The sequence below is a fragment of the Macaca nemestrina genome, chromosome 10 (assembly GCF_043159975.1).
Source record: "Macaca nemestrina isolate mMacNem1 chromosome 10, mMacNem.hap1, whole genome shotgun sequence".
In the NCBI taxonomy this organism is placed as follows: Eukaryota; Metazoa; Chordata; class Mammalia; order Primates; family Cercopithecidae; genus Macaca; species Macaca nemestrina.
In genome coordinates, this window is record NC_092134.1 from 141,754,314 (window position 1) to 141,771,808 (window position 17,495).

Here is a 17,495-nt window from a genome sequence, read left to right on the forward strand (position 1 = left end):
TCAGTGCTCAGATTCAACAAGCCGATTGTCAGACGGGGCTTCGCTACCCAAGTCATCTGTGCCAAAGGAAAGTCCTTAGGTGTGTGAGCTCCTGAAACCCCAGTGTATCAGTTAGTGATGATTTATAGTATTTTCTACTTATTTTTTATTTATTATTTATTTTTTTGAGACGGAGTCTCGCTCTGTCGCCCAGGCTAGAGTGCGGTGACGCGATCTCGGCTCACTGCAAGCTCCGCCTCCCGGGTTCACGCCATTCTCCTGCCTCAGCCTCCCGAGTAGCTGGGACCACAGGCGCCGCCACCTCGCCCGGCTGATTTTTTGTGTTTTTAGTAGAGACGGGGTTTCACCATAGCCAGGATAGTCTCGATTTCTTGACCTCGTGATCCAACCGCCTTGGCCTCCCAAAGTGCTGGGATTACAGGAGTACGCCACCGCGCCCGGCCTGTATTTTCTACTTACTATATAAGGAAACAGTATTTAAAATGCCAAATGTATGAAGATTTACATTTTGTCAATTTATCACGGCTTGATGAGATTGTCTAAAGATATTCAGGTGGGCCGGGCGCGGTGGCTCAAGCCTGTAATCCCAGCACTTTGGGAGGCCGAGACGGGCGGATCACGAGGTCAGGAGATCGAGACCATCCTGGCTGACACGGTGAAACCCCGTCTCTACTAAAAAATACAAAAAACTAGCCGGGCGAGGTGGCGGGCGCCTGTAGTCCCAGCTACTCGGAGGCTGAGGCAGGAGAATGGCGGGAACCCGGGAGGCGGAGCTTGCAGTGAGCTGAGATCCGGCCACCACACTCCAGCCTGGGCGACAGAGCAAGACTCCGTCTCAAAAAAAAATAAATAAAAATAATAAAAAATAAATAAAAATTAGCCACGCATGGTGGTGTATACCTATAGTACCGGCTGCTCAGAAGGCTGAGAGGGGAGGATCGCTTGACATCAGGAGTTTTGAGGCTGCAGTGAGCCATGACTGCACCAATGCACTACGGCCTGGTGATCTGAGCAAGATTCTGCCTCAAAGAAAAAAAAAAAAAAGAATGAATGAACTACTGATACCTGCAACAACCCAGATAAATCCCACAGATATTATGCTGAGCAAAAGAAGCCGAACACCAAAAAGCTGGAAAAAAACAAACAAAACATAATTCTGGTATAAATCTATTCATGTAAAATTCTAGAACAGACGAAAGTAATCTCTAATGACACAGATAAGGTCAGTGGGTGGCTGAGTTGGGGTGGTGGTGGGCTGGGCTATAGGGAAGGGAGACAAGGAGATTTCTGGGGAAGCAGAAATATCTTGATTGAGGCGGTGTTGCATGGGTGTGTATATTCATCCAAATTTACTGACCTGTACATGTACAATGTGTGAATTTTATTGTATGTAAGTTATACTTCAATAAAGTTGATTAAGAAGAAAAGTCAATAGTACCTCCACCATTCAGCTGTGGCAACACAGGGCGGGCAGTGGAGAAAGAAATACAGACAGGGCAGAGTGTGTGAAGCTAATGAATTTCACACAGTGCATGGAGCTAATGAATTTCACACTGTAAGACTTTCCCTAGCCCTCAACTGTGAAAGTAGGTTCATGGTAACTTCTCAGAAGTCTATGCCATACTGAACGAGAGAGATCCGTAGGACACCGCCTCCCCACAGCACATTTTTTGCGGGCAGGTCTCCTAGGCTTTTTTTTTTTTTTTTTGAGACATACTCCTGCTCTGTTGTCCAGGCTGGAGTGCAATGGCGTGATCTCAGCTCACTGCAACCTCCACCTCCTGGGTTCAAATAATTCTCCAGCCTCAGCCTCCCAAGTAGCTGGGATTACAGGCGCCCGCCACCATGCCTGGCTAATTTTTGTATTTTTAGTAGAGACGGGGTTTCCACCACGCCAGGCTGGTCTCAAACTCCTGACCTCAGGTGATCCACCCACCTCGGCCTCTCAAAAGTGCTGGGATTACAAGCATGAGCCACCGTGCCTGGCCAGGTCTCCTAGGCTTTGAAGCATAAAAGTGGGATGCTGCTTAAGACTTCACCACATGGAGTGGGTAACAGGGAACTTCAAGAATCTCATTTGAAAGGAAATATTTCAAAGCTGTCTGGGAAGGTTTCGACCAGGATTCTTGATTTGGTTACTGTATAACATGCTGTATGTGTTGAAAATCCAATATTATTTAGGTCAGACTACTGTTGAATTGACATGTTTGTATAGCTTATTAATGCCATGGTTTAGCATGAAAATAACACCACTCCATTCCTTCTTCCAAGACATAACCAAGCTTTTGATTCTGTCAGCAGAACCAGTCACTGGCAATTGCACAATAGCATGTTTTGTGGTTGTTCAGAAGCATAATTAGAGCCAACATTTTCTGGTGCTTTCTAAGTGCAAGGCCCTGCATGCATTTATAATGTAAGTGCTTTCTGTTCATTTCATTTCATCCTCACAACAGCCTTTTAAGACTTTAGCAGATGAGGAAACTGGGGTCAAGAAAGTTTGGCTAACTTGCTTCAAGGTGACCTCTGTGTGGGGGTCACCTCTGTGTGGGGGTCACACTGCCATGAGGTTTTGGAGCGAGGGTTGGGCCAGCATCTGTTGCACTGCAGAACTTAATTTTTTTTATTTTTATTTTTTGAGACAGAGTCTTGCTCTGTCGCCAGGCTGGAGTGCAGTGGCGCAATCTCCGCTCACTGCAAGCTCTGCCTCCCAGGTTCAAGCGATTCTCCTGCCTCAGCCTCCCAAGTAGCTGGGACTACAGGCGCGCACTACCATGCCCAGCTAATTTTGTATTTTTGGTAGAGATGGGGTTTCACCATGTTAGCCAGTATGGTCTCGATCTCTTGACCTCCTGATCCGCCCGCCTCAGCCTCCCAAAGTGCTGGGATTACAGGCGTGAAACATCGCCCCGGCCAGAACTTGATTTTTTTAAAACACTGTACATAAGAGATTAGACTTACTCTTCATGATAAATATATTTGTGTTAATGTTAACAATATTTTACCCCATATTTTCCAATGCCAAGGCAGTGAAACAGGAAAGTATAAAATGAAAAAAGAAAAAAAAAAAAAAGCTTGCATTTTATTTATAGGATGTAACTTCTTTTTGATCCTTTGGGATACTATTTCATCTCACCAGACAAGCTTCTATAATTTCAAAGTCTCTCTCCTAGAAATAGACAAATAAGAAGGTCAGTGCCAGGTATGAATCAACGCTGAGTCACCTGGGGCTGTGTTTTGTCAGTGAATTTCAGCAAGTCTTTGGATTACAGTTCCCTTCTGCATAACAGGTAGGAACAGCACTTTGTTGTTCTTACGTTGGTTATAAAGCACTTTCCTACACACCATGTCGCTTGACCCTAACAATTCTATGAGATAGGAAGGGGTTACATTGTGATTCCATTTACCAATGAGAAGAGGGAGACTGGCAGTGACAAGCACATTTGCTCAAGATGCTCAGTAATGCAAGGGCAGAAATCCTGGACTGCTGATCCCCAGGTGGCCACAAGCAGCCCAGCAGGCTCAAGCATCAGGGTCCAGAGTCCACGGGACATTCAGTTTTTGCGTAGAATTTCCTCTCTCAATTTCTTTTTCTTTTTTTTTTTTTTTTTTGAGATGGAGTCTTGCTCTGTCGCCCAGGCTGGAGTGCGGTGGCGCGATCTCAGCTCACTGCAAGCTCCGCCTCCTGGGTTTACGCCATTCTCCTGCCTCAGCCTCCTGAGTAGCTGGGACTACAGGCAACCGCCACCTTGCCCAGCTAGTTTTTTTTTTGTATTTTTTAGTAGAGACGGGGTTTCACCGTGTTAGCCGGGATGGTCTCGATCTCCTGACCTCGTGATCCGCCCGTCTCGGCCTCCCAAAGTGCTGGGATTACAGGCTTGAGCCACCGCGCCCGGCCTTCCTCTCTCAATTTTAACATGGTTAATAGATGTTCAACTTGAGGGTGACAGGAAACAAATATTCCGTTTGGCAAAATACAAAAGTGCATTTCCAAGTGAACACTAAGGTAGGTGCCAGGAAATGACAACAGGCCACCTTAGTCAACGGTGATCGATTACCTCATTTCACCAAACCTAAGATGCTACTGATTCTAGAATGCACCATTATTTTGTACCACTAAGAAAGAAGGCCGGGCGCGGTGGCTCAAGCCTGTAATCCCAGCACTTTGGGAGGCCGAGGCGGGTGGATCACAAGGTCAGGAGATCGAGACTATCCTGGCTAACATGGTGAAACCCCGTCTCTACTAAAAATACAAAAAACTAGCCGGGCGAGGTGGCGGGCGCCTGTAGTCTCAGCTACTTGGGAGGCTGAGGCGGGAGAATGGCGTGAACCCGGGAGGCGGAGCTTGCAGTGAGCCGAGATCACGCCACTGCACTCCAGCCTGGGAGACACAGCGAGACTCCGTCTCAAAAAAAAAAAAAAAAAAAAAAAAAAAAAAAACAGAAAGAAAAGTACGTGTAATCGAACTGTCATACAATATTGATTCTGAGATGCATTCTGACCTCACATGTTGAAACGCATCTTAATATCAATGAAATGCGGTAATGCAAGGCTGGACTTCTTGAACTGAGGATGATAACCTGCTTAGAAGTCACTAGCTCATTAACTTGTCAGTATGACTGAGTAGCAGCAACGCTGAGTGGCGGGGTTATCAGTGAGGAGAGAGGAGCCCAGACAAGGAGGACATCAGTCCTGCCATCCAGGAACCCACATCTTGGTTGGAAGGACTGTCCAGGAAAAGTTCAAGAGCCTGGAGCTGCAGAGCTCTCAACAGCTCTTTGGTAAAAGCAGCTGTTGTGTAAATGAATTCTCAGGTCTCCTTTGTCTCCTCAATTGTCAAAATAAACCAAATTATAAAACACTCAGTTCTTCTGCAAAAATTCTGACGAGGTATTTGAGAATCTAGGGGTCAATTTCTTGACACTCTTTTTTTCAACGAAATGTTAAAGAGGGAGCTAACATTGACTAAGTACATGATATATGTCAGGCATTGCGCTAATTCACAAAATTATCACATTTCATTCTCAAAAATGACCTTAGGAGTTGGGCAGTATTATCCCTGTTTAAACAGTGAAGAAACTGGAGTTCAGAAAACCTAAATGGGCAAGGCAAGCCAATCAGGCTTGAACAGCTGAGTTGGTTTAAACCCAAGTCCACCTGAGCCTCAAGGCCACGTACTTTCCACTGGACAGGATGGAAAGCAGGGGGTTGAAAAGACTTTTAAAAGCTTGAAAATCACTGCCAGACTAAACCAAGGAAGGCTGATACCCCAATTACACAGTAAATACCAAAACCTCTTCTGCCATGGGACACCTCGTTCAACTTGCGGACCTGTTTAATCAGCAGGGTGGCCGTTCATGGGCGAAGAGGGTAGCGGCATGGCACGCTGTGAGCAGTGGGGGAGATGGCCTTGCGGGGGTGGGCCCGGGGACCAACAGCTAGTGAGAAAGCTGCTGCCGTAATTCACCTTGGCTCCCCAACGGCCTGCCCTCGGCAGTAGCATGGAAATAGGATGTAAAACGGATAATAAATCCACAGGATTTAGGGGAGACAAAAACAAGGGAAGATTGTCAGGAAAAAACCAGAGGCGTTTTAGAACAGCAGTGACCTCCCAGGGTGACTCTGCTCCCTCCCGCTCTCCCCAGGGGACATTTGGCAATGTCCAGAGACATTTTTGGTTGTCATCCTTCGGAGTGGGGTGCTACTGGCATCTTGTGGGTAGGGGCCAGGTATGTTCCCTCTTCAACAAAGAATTATTGGGTCCAAAATATCCATAGTGCCGGGGCTGAGAAACCTGACTCTGGAACAACCTTAGGGAAACAAAAGTGGTGAAGGCGTTGCCCTTACCAAGCAGCTCATGAACCAAAAAGGCAAGGAAATCACAGGAACTGGCTCTGCATGGACTCCAAGTGCTCACCAGGAAACTGACCATGCACCTGTCCAGTCACCCCTGTGACCGACCACTGTGTGCACCTGATCCACGCCAGGCTCGAGAGGAGCTGGAGAGGAGGAGAACAGGCATGGCGCTGGCCCTCAAGGTGTCACCGTCTGTCCGGAGGAGACAGGCATGTGCAGAAACACATACCTGGGCCCATAAATATATGTGTGTGCTTGTACACACAGGCAGAAAAACCCGAAAAGGAATGCACCAAAATCCTACCAATGATAACTCAAAATCATCATTTTCTTTGTATTTTCAATGAAAATATGAACGAATTAAAAAATGAAAAAAAAAGCCAATGTTTTTCAGTGAACATGTTACACTTTCATCAGTTCTGATAAAACAGGCATATCCCAGGGCCACACGTTCTCGCCAGTTGTCCCATTCTGTGGTACGGCAAAGGAGGCCAAGATGGGGAGGGAGCAACGGAGCAGAGGAAGGATCAACGATTTTGTCTGTTCGTTTTCAGGCAAGGTCTCCCTCTGTCACCCAGGCTGGAGTGCAGCAGTGCAATCATAGCTCACCGCAGCCTCAACCTCCCAGGTCAAGTGATGCTCCCACCTCAGCCTCCCAAACAGCTGGGACTCCAGGTGTGTGCCACCACCCCAGATACTTTTTAAAATTTTTTGTAGAGACGGGTGTCTTGTTATGTTGCTCAGGCTGGTCTCGAACTCCTGGACTCAAGCCATCCCTCCCAAAGCACTGGGATTACAGGAATGCACCACCACGCCCAGCCTGTTCCCACTGTTAACACTCTTCCCTGCCAACAGGTGAAACCGCTGTCTTTCATCCACTTAAGCCCTTCAGCAAATGTTTTCTCAACACCCACTGCGTGTCAGGCACTGTCCCATGGACTCAAGATACAACAGTGGACAAGACATACAACAATCCCTGCCCTTGTGGTGTTTCTGTTTTAGCAAGGGGAAGCAGACAGAGGACCAGAAAGTGAAATACAAAATACCTGTATGTTCCACGGGTATAACAGAGAGAAATAAAGCAGAGAAGAGGGCTAGAGAATGGTGAGAGGGTTATGATCTATATAGGAAAGTCACAGAAGCCCTTGCTAGGGTGAGGTTGCAGAGGTAAGTGGAGGCTGGCTACCAAGGGCTTGTAAGCTAGTGTGAGAACCTGGCTTTGTCCTCCATGAGATGGAAGTCCACCGGAAAGTTTTGAAGAGAAGAGTGACAAGATCTGACATGTCAAAACAGGATTGCTGCCCTAACTAACTCAGAAAGACCACGCCTCCTAATGAGCCAGGATGAGCTGGGATAAGAGGGGTAGAGGAGGTGAGAAGTCATCAGAGGGGCTGGGAATGTTCTGAATTTGGATTTGGTAAGAATCACTGATGGATTCGATGCCGGAAGGGAGAGAAGGGAAAAGTCAAGACTGACTCCAGGGTTTACAGCATGAGCAACAAGGAGGATGCGATGGAGAGGGCTGTGGGAAGGCAGGGACGAACTCAGAGGCGTGTAATTCTGTAGAGAAGGTGCTGCTTCAGCAACACTGGAGTTCAAGAGAGAGGAGCAGGCAAGACACAAAAACATGAGGTTCCTGGCCAGGCGCGGTGGCTCACGCCTGTAATCCCAGCACTTTGGGAGGCCGAGAAGGGCGGATCACAAGGTCAGGAGTTTGAGACCAGCCTGGCCAATATGGTGAAACCCTGTCTCCACCAAAAATACAAAAGTTAGCCAGGTGTGGTGGCGTGCGCCTGTAGTCCCAGCTACTCGGAAGGCTGAGGCAGAAAAATGCACTCCAACCTGGGCGACAGAGGGATATTCTGTCTCAAAAAACAAACAAACAAACAAACAAACAAACAAACAAACAAAAAAACCATGAGGTTCCTAAGGGTAGAGACAGTACTTACAGCCATCCGTACAGTACAGTCACACGTCGCCTAACGACAGGGATACCTCCTGAGAAGCATGTCATTAGGCCATGTCATCACTGTGTGAAGTCAGAGTGAACCTACACAAACCTAGATGGTAGAGTCTATTATACACCCAAGTGAGACGCTCTAGCTGATTGCTCCTGGGCTGCAAACCTGCACAGCATGTGACTGTACTGAATACTCTAGGCAGCTGGAACACAGTGGTAAGTATTCACGTATCTAAACAAATATAAACACAGAAAAGGCACAGTGAAATATCTTATGATAGATATAGATATTTAGACCATAGACCACTGTGGTCTATGCAGTCCATCATTAACCAAAACATCTTCATGCAGTGTATAACTGTACATAGAGAAGACAAGAGGTCCAAAGAGATAGAGAAAATCAGGTAAGCTGCTGCCAATGGGCAAGAAGGAAAACTGGAAGAGTGAGATGCCCTGGAAGCCAAGTGAAGATCGTGCAGCAAAGGGGAGGTAATAGGCCAGGAGGGGTGACTCACACCTGCAATCCCAGGGCAATCCCAGAGCTCCCACCTTCCCAGAGGCCACAGTGGGAGGGTCACTTGAAGTGGAGTTCAAGACCAGCCTGGACAACATAATGAGACCCTATCTCTACAAAAAATTTAAAAATCAGTTGGACATGGTTGTGTGTGCCTGTAGTCCCAGCTACTCAGGAGGCTGAGGCAGGAGGATCACCTGAGCTTAGGAGTTGGAGGCTGCAGTGAGCTATGATTGAGCCACCACACTCCAGCCTGGGTGACAGAGCGATGCCTCTAAGATCAATGCACCTGCCCATGAAACTGGAGACCTTTTTCCTAAGTTATTTTCTAATTATATTTAATAAGACCTTAGTGAATACTGGTGCTGGACAACCTGGAACCAAAGAGATGAGTTAGAGATGGAGACAACAGCTTGGAATGAGGGCCTAGAATTGTTTCATTCAGCAATGACTGAGAGCCTGTGACGTGGGGCATTGGGTATGGAGCACTCACGGAACCCCAATCCAGTTCCTTTCACCACTCTTAATCTGATCGCACAGATGGGTGAAACAGATTCCACTAGTAATGGCAGCACCTGAGGACATAGCCTGAGCAAGGGGTCGGCTCTGTGCTTCCTCCAGGTTCTCCTGCTTGGCCTGGGCAGCGTCCTCTGATTTCCTGTTCCCTCTGCATTTCTACTGTATACTGGAAACCACCTTCCACGTGTAGCATCCCAAGCTGATCTTAGGCACAGGATATGGGAGATGGAAGACTTGGAAGGTTTTGGAATACTGCACACTTGCTACTCACACATAGTAGAAGTTATGAGAACAATAGCTCCTAAAGTTCAGGAGCTATATATTTTTTCTTTTTTTTATTTTTAGAGACAAGGGTCTCACACTGTTGCTCAGGTTGGAGTACAGCGGCACTATCGTAGCTCACTGCAGCCTCACACTCCAAGGCTCGAGTGATCCTCCCACTAGAAGAAACAGACAGGAACAGAGAGCAGCTGGGGCCGGCGGCTACTCCCAACACAGGGCCTTTTTGAGACACGGAAAGCTGAAGGGCGGGGAAGAGCCATGCCAGACAGAGGGGACCAGGAGCAGTCAGCAGAGGGAGCACAGACGCGAGGGCCCTGAAAGAGCATGGGTGTTCATACAACTTCAAGGAGGCCCCCTATCAGGAACTGGGTGGGAGAGGGCACCGTTCAAGACGAGGCTGCGGGGGCAGGGGAGGCTGTGGAGGGCTTGGGAGACCACGCTGCCAAGCCTGGGTTGTGTTTTAAGCTGCAGTGATGGTAAGGAAGGTATTCCAGGAAAGTGTGAAATCTCCCTATCGATATCAGGAATGATACACAAAACTGGCAGGAAAGAGGACTACATGAGCGCTGGCTGAGTACCTGACACCTCCATAAGAGATGCCATTCGCTTAGAGAAGCTGGGAGATTGAGCAGGTGAGAGCAGGGCTGGGGGGACAGTTGTCCCTGGGCCCTCACAAGTTAAAGGGCCTGATCCAACCCCTAGGTCAGGCACTCACCCCCACGCTGGGGAAGGGCCTTGATCGGGAAAGCAAGTGGGTCCCACTAGTCAGCCAGAGGCCCCTGCCTGGCAAGGTGCACGCTCACTAACAACGGGCCCTGACAGCACCCAGCCTGTGGCCGGGTGTTTGGATGTTCGGTAGGGCTGACTCTGAGCGTTCATAGATGAACCAGATGCCTTTAGGTGGAAACGCATTCACAAGTTGGCCACAGTGGGTGCCCCTCCATTCCCTCTTGTATTCTAAGCCCTCTCCTCTTCCCTCACTCAGTTCAGCCACCCACCTGGCTCCTGGGGCCCCCAGGTGGGAGGTCCTCAAACCTTTCCCTTCACAGCAAACTGCTCTGTCTCACAGGGTAGGTGGCCCTGGCCTAGGGGAAAAGGAAAAGTCTCAAGTAGCATCTCCCCCACCTTGTATTTAAAGCTATTCGTTTTTTTTGAGATGGAGTCTTGCTCTGTTGTCCAGGCTGTAGTGCGGTGGCGAAATCTCGGCTCACTGCAACCTCCACCTCCTGGGTTCAAGAGATTCTCCTGCCTCAGCCTCCCGAGTAGCTGGGACTACAGGCGCCCGCCACCATGCACGGCTAATTTTTTGTATTTTTAGTAGAGACGGGGTTTCACCATGTTGGTCAGGCTGGTCTTGAACTCCTGACCTCAAATGATCCTCGGCCTCCCAAAGTGCTGGGATTACAGGCGTGAGCCACAGTGCTCAGCATAAAGTTGATTTTAGATATTACTTCACAGAGGTTACCCTTTTAAGAATAATAAAATGCAACAAGTTACGATTTTGGATGATTTCCAAATCCAGGGAACATCTCAGCATTTGCTTCGTTTAAACGACAGATGCCTCTGAGATGGGGTCAGCAGGACCCCTTCCTTTTCAGCCAGGGACTTGCTGGATTCTCAGCCACACAGGACCACGTCAGCGGAGCTCTCCTTTCCCGTCCACCTGCCTGCCTCTTCCTTCCCTTCGTGGCAGCTCACCCTGAGCATCTGTGCTCTCCCAGTCATTCCACAAACCTCTCTTCCTGTCGTGTAATGATCAAAATGACTCCTATGCCTGATGGGACACAGTCACTGTCCATGAGACGCATTTCCCTGGAGAAGGGTGATGCATGCTGACATAAACAGTGGGTGATGCTAGTGTCCCACATAAAGCCGCCTCCATCTTTCAAGGCAGAGCAAGTCCAGGGCAGGTGCCAAAGAGTTCTGGCGGCCGTGCCAGCCAGCCCGCATCAGTATCGCCATGAAAGCTGTTGCGTCTAGAGCCCCACAAAGCTCCAGGCATGGTCCAGATGCTTTATGTACACTAGTCCTAGCCACCACATACCACATAGCAACCGTGTGAGATAGGTATAAAGTTACTGTTTCCAGTATACAAGTAAGAAAACTGAGACACAGAGAAGTCAGGTAACCCTGCCCTGCCTCAGGTGACACAGCTGTGCTGGGGTTCACACCCAGGAGGTCTGCCTCAAAAGCCCTCCTCGTCCCCGAGTACACCCCGCCAGCCTCGTCCCCGAGTGCACCCCGCCAGCCTCGTCCCCCAGTGCACCCCGCCAGCCTCGTCCCCGAGTGCACCCCGCCAGCCTCGTCCCCGAGTGCACCCCGCCAGCCTCGTCCCCGAGTGCACCCCGCCAGCCTCGTCCCCGAGTACAGCCCGCCAGCCTCGTCCCCCAGTGCACCCCGCCAGCCTCGTCCCCGAGTGCACCCCGCCAGCCTCGTCCCCCAGTGCACCCCGCCAGCCTCGTCCCCCAGTGCACCCCGCCAGCCTCGTCCCCCAGTGCACCCCGCCAGCCTCGTCCCCGAGTGTACCCCGCCAGCCTCGTCCCCGAGTGTACCCCGCCAGCCTCGTCCCCGAGTGTACCCCGCCAGCCTCGTCCCTGAGTACACCCCGCCAGCCTCGTCCCCGAGTGTACCCTGCCAGCCTCATCCCCGAGTGTACCCTGCCAGCACAACTGACGGTGCCCCCTCTTCCCTCACTCACTCACCAGCCCCCACTCCCAAGGGGGAGCTCCAAATTCTAGTTCTCAATTTATATACACAATCTCTTTAAAAGTTAAATTGCTTTGATTGCAGGTCTCATACCCCCAAACAAGATTTCTAAGAAAATTCAGTAATTCTTTACTCAAAATTTCTCAGGAGAAACTTCTCAACAAATACGGGTGAAATCTATAACCTTAGGGAGGAGTCTATGACAGGCACTCAACTTTGCCCCACTATTCACCGGCAAGAGCAATGGGTGCGGGGCCACTGGCTTCTTGCCCATGTCCACCCACTGGTTAAGTTCAGAAAGTGTCACCAGCGCAGGCACGACACCAGCAAGAGCCCAGGAGCTCAGGGCCGCTCTGCGGCTGCACACCTTTGGTTCTGGGCCTGACCTCTCTAAGAGAAGCCAGACTGAGAGCGGCAAACAGGATGGCCACGAGCTGGCCTCAGAAAAGCTTTGTTACTTTACATTTTTCATAACATTATATTTTTTATATTATAGTTTTTGCTTCCCAACAGGACTCAGAGCAAATCCAACAATTAATCATTTGCAGATAACTCTAAAGTGACCTTTGGGGGCTAAAGTGTGTAAACCAGGAACTTTTGAGTCCATTGCCTTTTCTAAGCCAAGGCCAGCTATCATTTCCCAGGCCTCAGGAAATCCACTGTATAAATTAGACAGGAGTAACCTTTTAGGAGTGAGCATTTCTGGGGCTCTAGGAGGCTATAGAGGAGAGGAGACTGGACACCCCTTTAAGAAAGGTTGGGGTACCTCCCCCCAGGAACGCAGGCACCAGCCCCAAAGTCACCCAAAGCTGGAGACAGAGGCTTGTCATAATCTCCCAGATGCCAGCGAACCACAGAGGCCCCTGGCAGGCCCAAGCCCAAAGCCAGGAGCACAACCTGAGCCTCCAGCTTGACCACAAACCCTGCCTCTGAGACCACGACTGGTGAAACAGTAACTCTGTGAAAGCAGCGGGCCCAGAGCACCCACCCGCCCTCTGGTGGGGACACCCCAGGCCTGTCCACAGCAGAGGGATTCCCAAACCTGAAAGAGCTGGAGCTGTTCAGAGTGACAGGACGTTACAGCTGGAAGGGGCCTCTGGGACCAGCTAACCCAATGCTCTCACTTTACAGAAAAGACAAGCAAGGCCGGGAAAGGTGGCCCATGTCTATAATCCCAGAACTTTGGGAGGCTGAGGCAGGAGGATCACTTAAGCCCAGGAATTCAAGATCAGCCTGGGCAACATAGCAAAACCCAATTTATACAAAAAAATTAAAAAAAAAATTAGCCACGTATGAAGGTGCATGCCTCCTACAGTCCCAGTCACTGGGGAGACTGAGGTGAGAGCATCACTTGAGCCCAGGAGGTTGAGGCTGCAGTGAGCCATTATCACACCACTGCACTCTAGCCTGAGCAACAGAGAAAGACTCTGTAAAAAAAAAAAAAAAAAAAAAAAAAAAAAAAAAGGCCGGGCGCGGTGGCTCAAGCCTGTAATCCTAGCACTTTGGGAGGCCGAGACGGGTGGATCACGAGGTCAGGAGATCGAGACCATCCTGGCTAACACAGTGAAACCCCGTCTCTACTAAAAAATACAAAAAAACTAGCCGGGCGAGGTGGCGGGCGCCTGTAGTCCCAGCTACTCGGGAGGCTGAGGCAGGAGAATGGCCTGAACCCGGGAGGCGGAGCTTGCAGTGAGCTGAGATCCGGCCACTGCACTCCAGCAAGGGGGACAGAGTGAGACTCCGTCTCAAAAAAAAAAAAAGGAAAGAAAAGAAAATATTACTGAGACCCACAGAGAAGCTACCGTGTGCACCCCCACCCACTCAAACACACTCCCCAGCAAAACCTCAAGAAAAGACAGTGATGCAAAGAACAGGACATCCAGGTGAGTTGGCTTCTTAGGGGAGTTGGAGGTTTGGGGAGACAAAGACCTTCTAAGAGAACGTCCCTGTCCCTTTAAGGGCTGCACTGCTGCCAGCACCCTATGTGCTTACCCAAAGGGGATCCGCCTGGCAGCCAGGCTGGGCAATGATTACAGTCAGCACAGCCTCCTGAGGACCTTAAGTGACAGGTAGAGTCTGGAAGGGTTAGGGGAGAGCATCTTCCCCCAGTACCGAACCAGGTTCCAAATCAACCAGGAGGAAAGAGTTGGGAAGAAAGCCACATGGGTGGAGAAGCAGTGGGGAGAGAGACCAACTTTAGAAAGTCTGGAAGAGGATTCATGCAGCACAAAAAGACCAAACTGCAACCACAGGGGCGAAGAAGTCAGGAAATGCTGCCGCAGCAGCCAGCCCAGTGGCGAGACCGCAAGCCAGTGGGTCAAACTGGGATGGAGGGGGCGGAGGTTTAAATTTAGCCAGGTAAACAGAGCCGGGCCAGGGGTGGAGAGGGCCTGGTAGGGGCTGTGCAGGTGCTCGACAGAGTTGGGGCAGAGTTGGGGCAGTTCTCGCTGAAGGGAACAGTCCAGTCAGAACTGTACCAAACAGCTTCCATTTTCCGGGTTCCTCCAGCATGCTGCTTCGGGGAGTGCACAGGCTGCACCCCAGCGATGGACAGAAGGTTAGTTTTACTTTAAAGGGTGGCTCAGATTTAAAATGAGCATGTCTTTTCATCTATATAGCAACATCGATGCACAGTCCCTCTGCTGGATGTTTCCGGACTCCTAGATACGGTGAAGACGCTCAACAGAAACCAGCCAAGGCTGCCCTTAACTGGAGCTCCGACGTGCTCTCATTGCCCCCGGGGTTTTACATCTATTGCTGCTGTGTGTCTTCAGAGACCTGAAACAACCAGGAACTACCACCAGGACCAAACACTCTGAGGACTGCATTCGGGAGTGGCGCCGGAGCAAAGGTGGGCTCTGAAGACCTGCTTAGAAGATTAAGGAGACAAATGGCAGGCGGTTTGAAAACGAGCCAGAGAGAAGCAGCAGCTCTCGCACACGCGAGAGCTTTTGTGAACTGACTGGTTTCTATTTCAGAGAAGACAACGACTATCACTTCATGTGAAAACTTTCCTCCATGCTAGAGAAGTCAGGCTGTAACAATCCAGAAACCAGCAGAACCGTCCTAGAATTAAAAATTAGAACAGACCAGCCTAGTCCCCTGCCTTTCTTGATTTTGAAGAAGAGCAAACAAAACATCTTTCAGCTGCCACTAGAGTCAGAGGGTGAAATACACAAGGGAAGAAGAATCCCAGATTTTTCCTTTTGCAGCATTTGGCTCCCAGCAATTTTGGCGATATCCCTTTAACTTATGCTTTTTGGACAGAAAAAAATTCAGAAAAGGGTGGTTTCAAGTCAGTAAGAAACCCCTGGTGATATTACAATCACCAAATGAACTAAAGAGGGGACTGGTTTCAGACACCCCGGAGAAACACACAGACACACACCCTCACTCACCTATTCATATTCAAATAGATATGATATCAGAGCCTGGGAAAGTACGAAATCCATCGGTGGAAAAAGACCAGCAAGCTCCTCCGAGCCTGGCTCCTGCTCCCCTGGCAGGCAGATCCCACAGAGCGCCCCTGGCCTGACTGTCTTTAAGAAGAGAGAGAAAGGGAAGGGGAGATGTCCCTCCCCGCTGCCCTTGGGTACTGACCCATCCATTGTCGCTTTAGGTTCCTTTACTTCCTTCACCTCCTGCCCTGTTGTCCGCGCCACCTGCACCTGTTAGTAAAAAGCCCTGGTTTTAACTGTGACCGTTCCCTTGGACTGCTGGACTTGTCATCACCATGAAGACTCCAGCTCCATCACTCCTCTCACGAGGGTGCCTAAGAGGTCCCTTTCAGCACCGCCGTCCTTCCAAGGAGACACACCTCCTCCTTCTTGCTATTTATAACCACAAATCTTGTGTGTCAAAGACAGAACAGACACTATTTTGAGACGGAGGAAAACCAGCCCTCAGTCTTTCACCTCTAACAGGTCGGTGTGTTTGCCAGGACCCATGTGTGAGCCTAGGCAGGGGTGTGGGTGCAAGCTCCAGGTCTGGCATCCACTCCTCTGTGTCTGAGATGGGGAGTCCTGCCTTTGATAAGTGAATTCTGCTGGTTAATCGGATGGCAGGAGAGGCTGGGTGCAGGAAGGGGTCCTTAGGCTCTCTGAGGGCGTGCCCGCGGCTGCCTGGGCTCTCTGTTGCCTTAGGGGCCGGTCACAGGAGGGGGCTCCCTAAGCGTCCCCCCCGTGTGCTTGGATGAGTGCTGGTGGCTGGCTAGCAGCTGACCCTGCCCTGCCGAGCCAGGGTTTGCGGCTGCACACTGACGGCATGGGCACAGACGCCCCATCGCAGCTCTGGTGAATGGGCACATTCCAGGGCCCCTGGAGCAGTGTGGGGGATCGATCCTGTGATCCCTAGCCTTTCTCCTCCAGGTACCAGGCTGAACCTCTGCCCAGGGCAGTAGCAACTGGAAGCTGTTGCCAACGTGGCCAGGTGGCAAAAGCAGTGAAGAAGGGCCCGGGTAAAGTGGAGAGGAACACCCGACACACACACCCCTTCCGCTGAGTAACCAACCCAGGGCCGGAGCCGCCTCAGTTTCCCTGCCTGTAAAACAGAGCCAGCCAGGCTCCCCGCAAACCGAATTGCCTCTCCCAACGATTTGCAGCATGCAAATCTCCCGGAGTCTGGCTCCGACCGGAGCGCTGGCCACATGTCCACCGAGGCTCCAGGAAGGTGAGGGAGGAGGTCACGTCCCGCCTCTCCCACGGCGGGGACGTGGAGCGCTGGAGCCACCGGAGAAACACAAAGCTGAGCGGCACTCGGGCTCTACCTGCCCGGTCCAGGCAGAAATGCAGGCAGCAACTCGCTTCTGGCGGGTAAAGTAATCCAGATGTGGTCCTGGAGCTGGGCTGCCCGATGCCGGCGCAGACCTCGGCGGCGGGTCCAGGCTGGGCCCGAGCAAACCCGGGAGAGTGAGCGCGAAGCTCGGAGGCCCACCCGCCCCACCCCCCGGACAGCCGCGCGCAGCGCCCGCCCCGCCTGCGCTGCCGCCCCCGGAGCCCACCTGCCCGCGCCGAGGGCCCGGCGGTCCCCAGCTTTGTTCGCCGCCCCGCCCGGGGCGACTCCCTTCCCCCCACCTGACCCCGCCGTCGCCGCCGCGGCCCTCCCCGGCCCTCCCCGACCGACGCCCGCGGCGCGCAGACCCACCCGGCGGGGACCAGCGGGGCCGGGAAGGCGGAGGAGCCGCGCGAGGTTCCGCGGCGGGGCCGTCCCGGGGGCGAGGCCGGCGCTTACCTGCATGTCCCGCCGCTTGTCAGGCCCGCGGGCTCCGGGCGCCGCTCGGCCCGGCCCGGCTCTTCCTGCGCTCGGCTGCGCGGGGTCGGCGGGCCCGGGGGGCGCAGGGGGCGGCTGGCGGGGCCCGGGGCAGACCCTGCCCGCTCCTCTCAGCGCTCCGGCCGCTCGGGCCGCCGCATCCGACTCCTCATCCGCGGCCGGGGCGGGGGCTGGCGGCGCGGGCGGGCGTGCTCGGCTCCCGGGGTCCCGCCGCGGCGTCTCGAGCCCCCGATGCCGGGGCAGCCTCCGAGGGGGCCAGCGGAGCCCGGCCAGGCAGCCCCGGAGCTCGGAGTCCGCGCGCCCTTCTGCCGCCGGGAGGGCTCCCTGCTCCGCGCCGGGGACCCCGAACTCGGCCGGGGGGACGGTCGGGGCTGCGGAGCCTGCGGCCGAGGC

At 51.9% G+C, this 17,495-nt stretch overlaps 1 protein-coding gene across 1 annotated transcript in view; it reads right to left on the bottom strand.

Moving 5' to 3' along the window:
• The window catches only part of LOC105484103 (Wnt family member 5B), a 131,037-nt gene extending 113,862 nt beyond the window's left edge, over positions 1–17,175 (bottom strand). The window contains exon 1 of the mRNA XM_011745350.3: positions 17,064–17,175. Within this exon, the coding sequence (XP_011743652.1) occupies positions 17,064–17,069 (6 nt within the window). The 5' untranslated portion in view covers positions 17,070–17,175. The remainder of the gene's footprint in view (positions 1–17,063) is intronic.
• Positions 17,176–17,495: the final 320 nt, after the last annotated feature.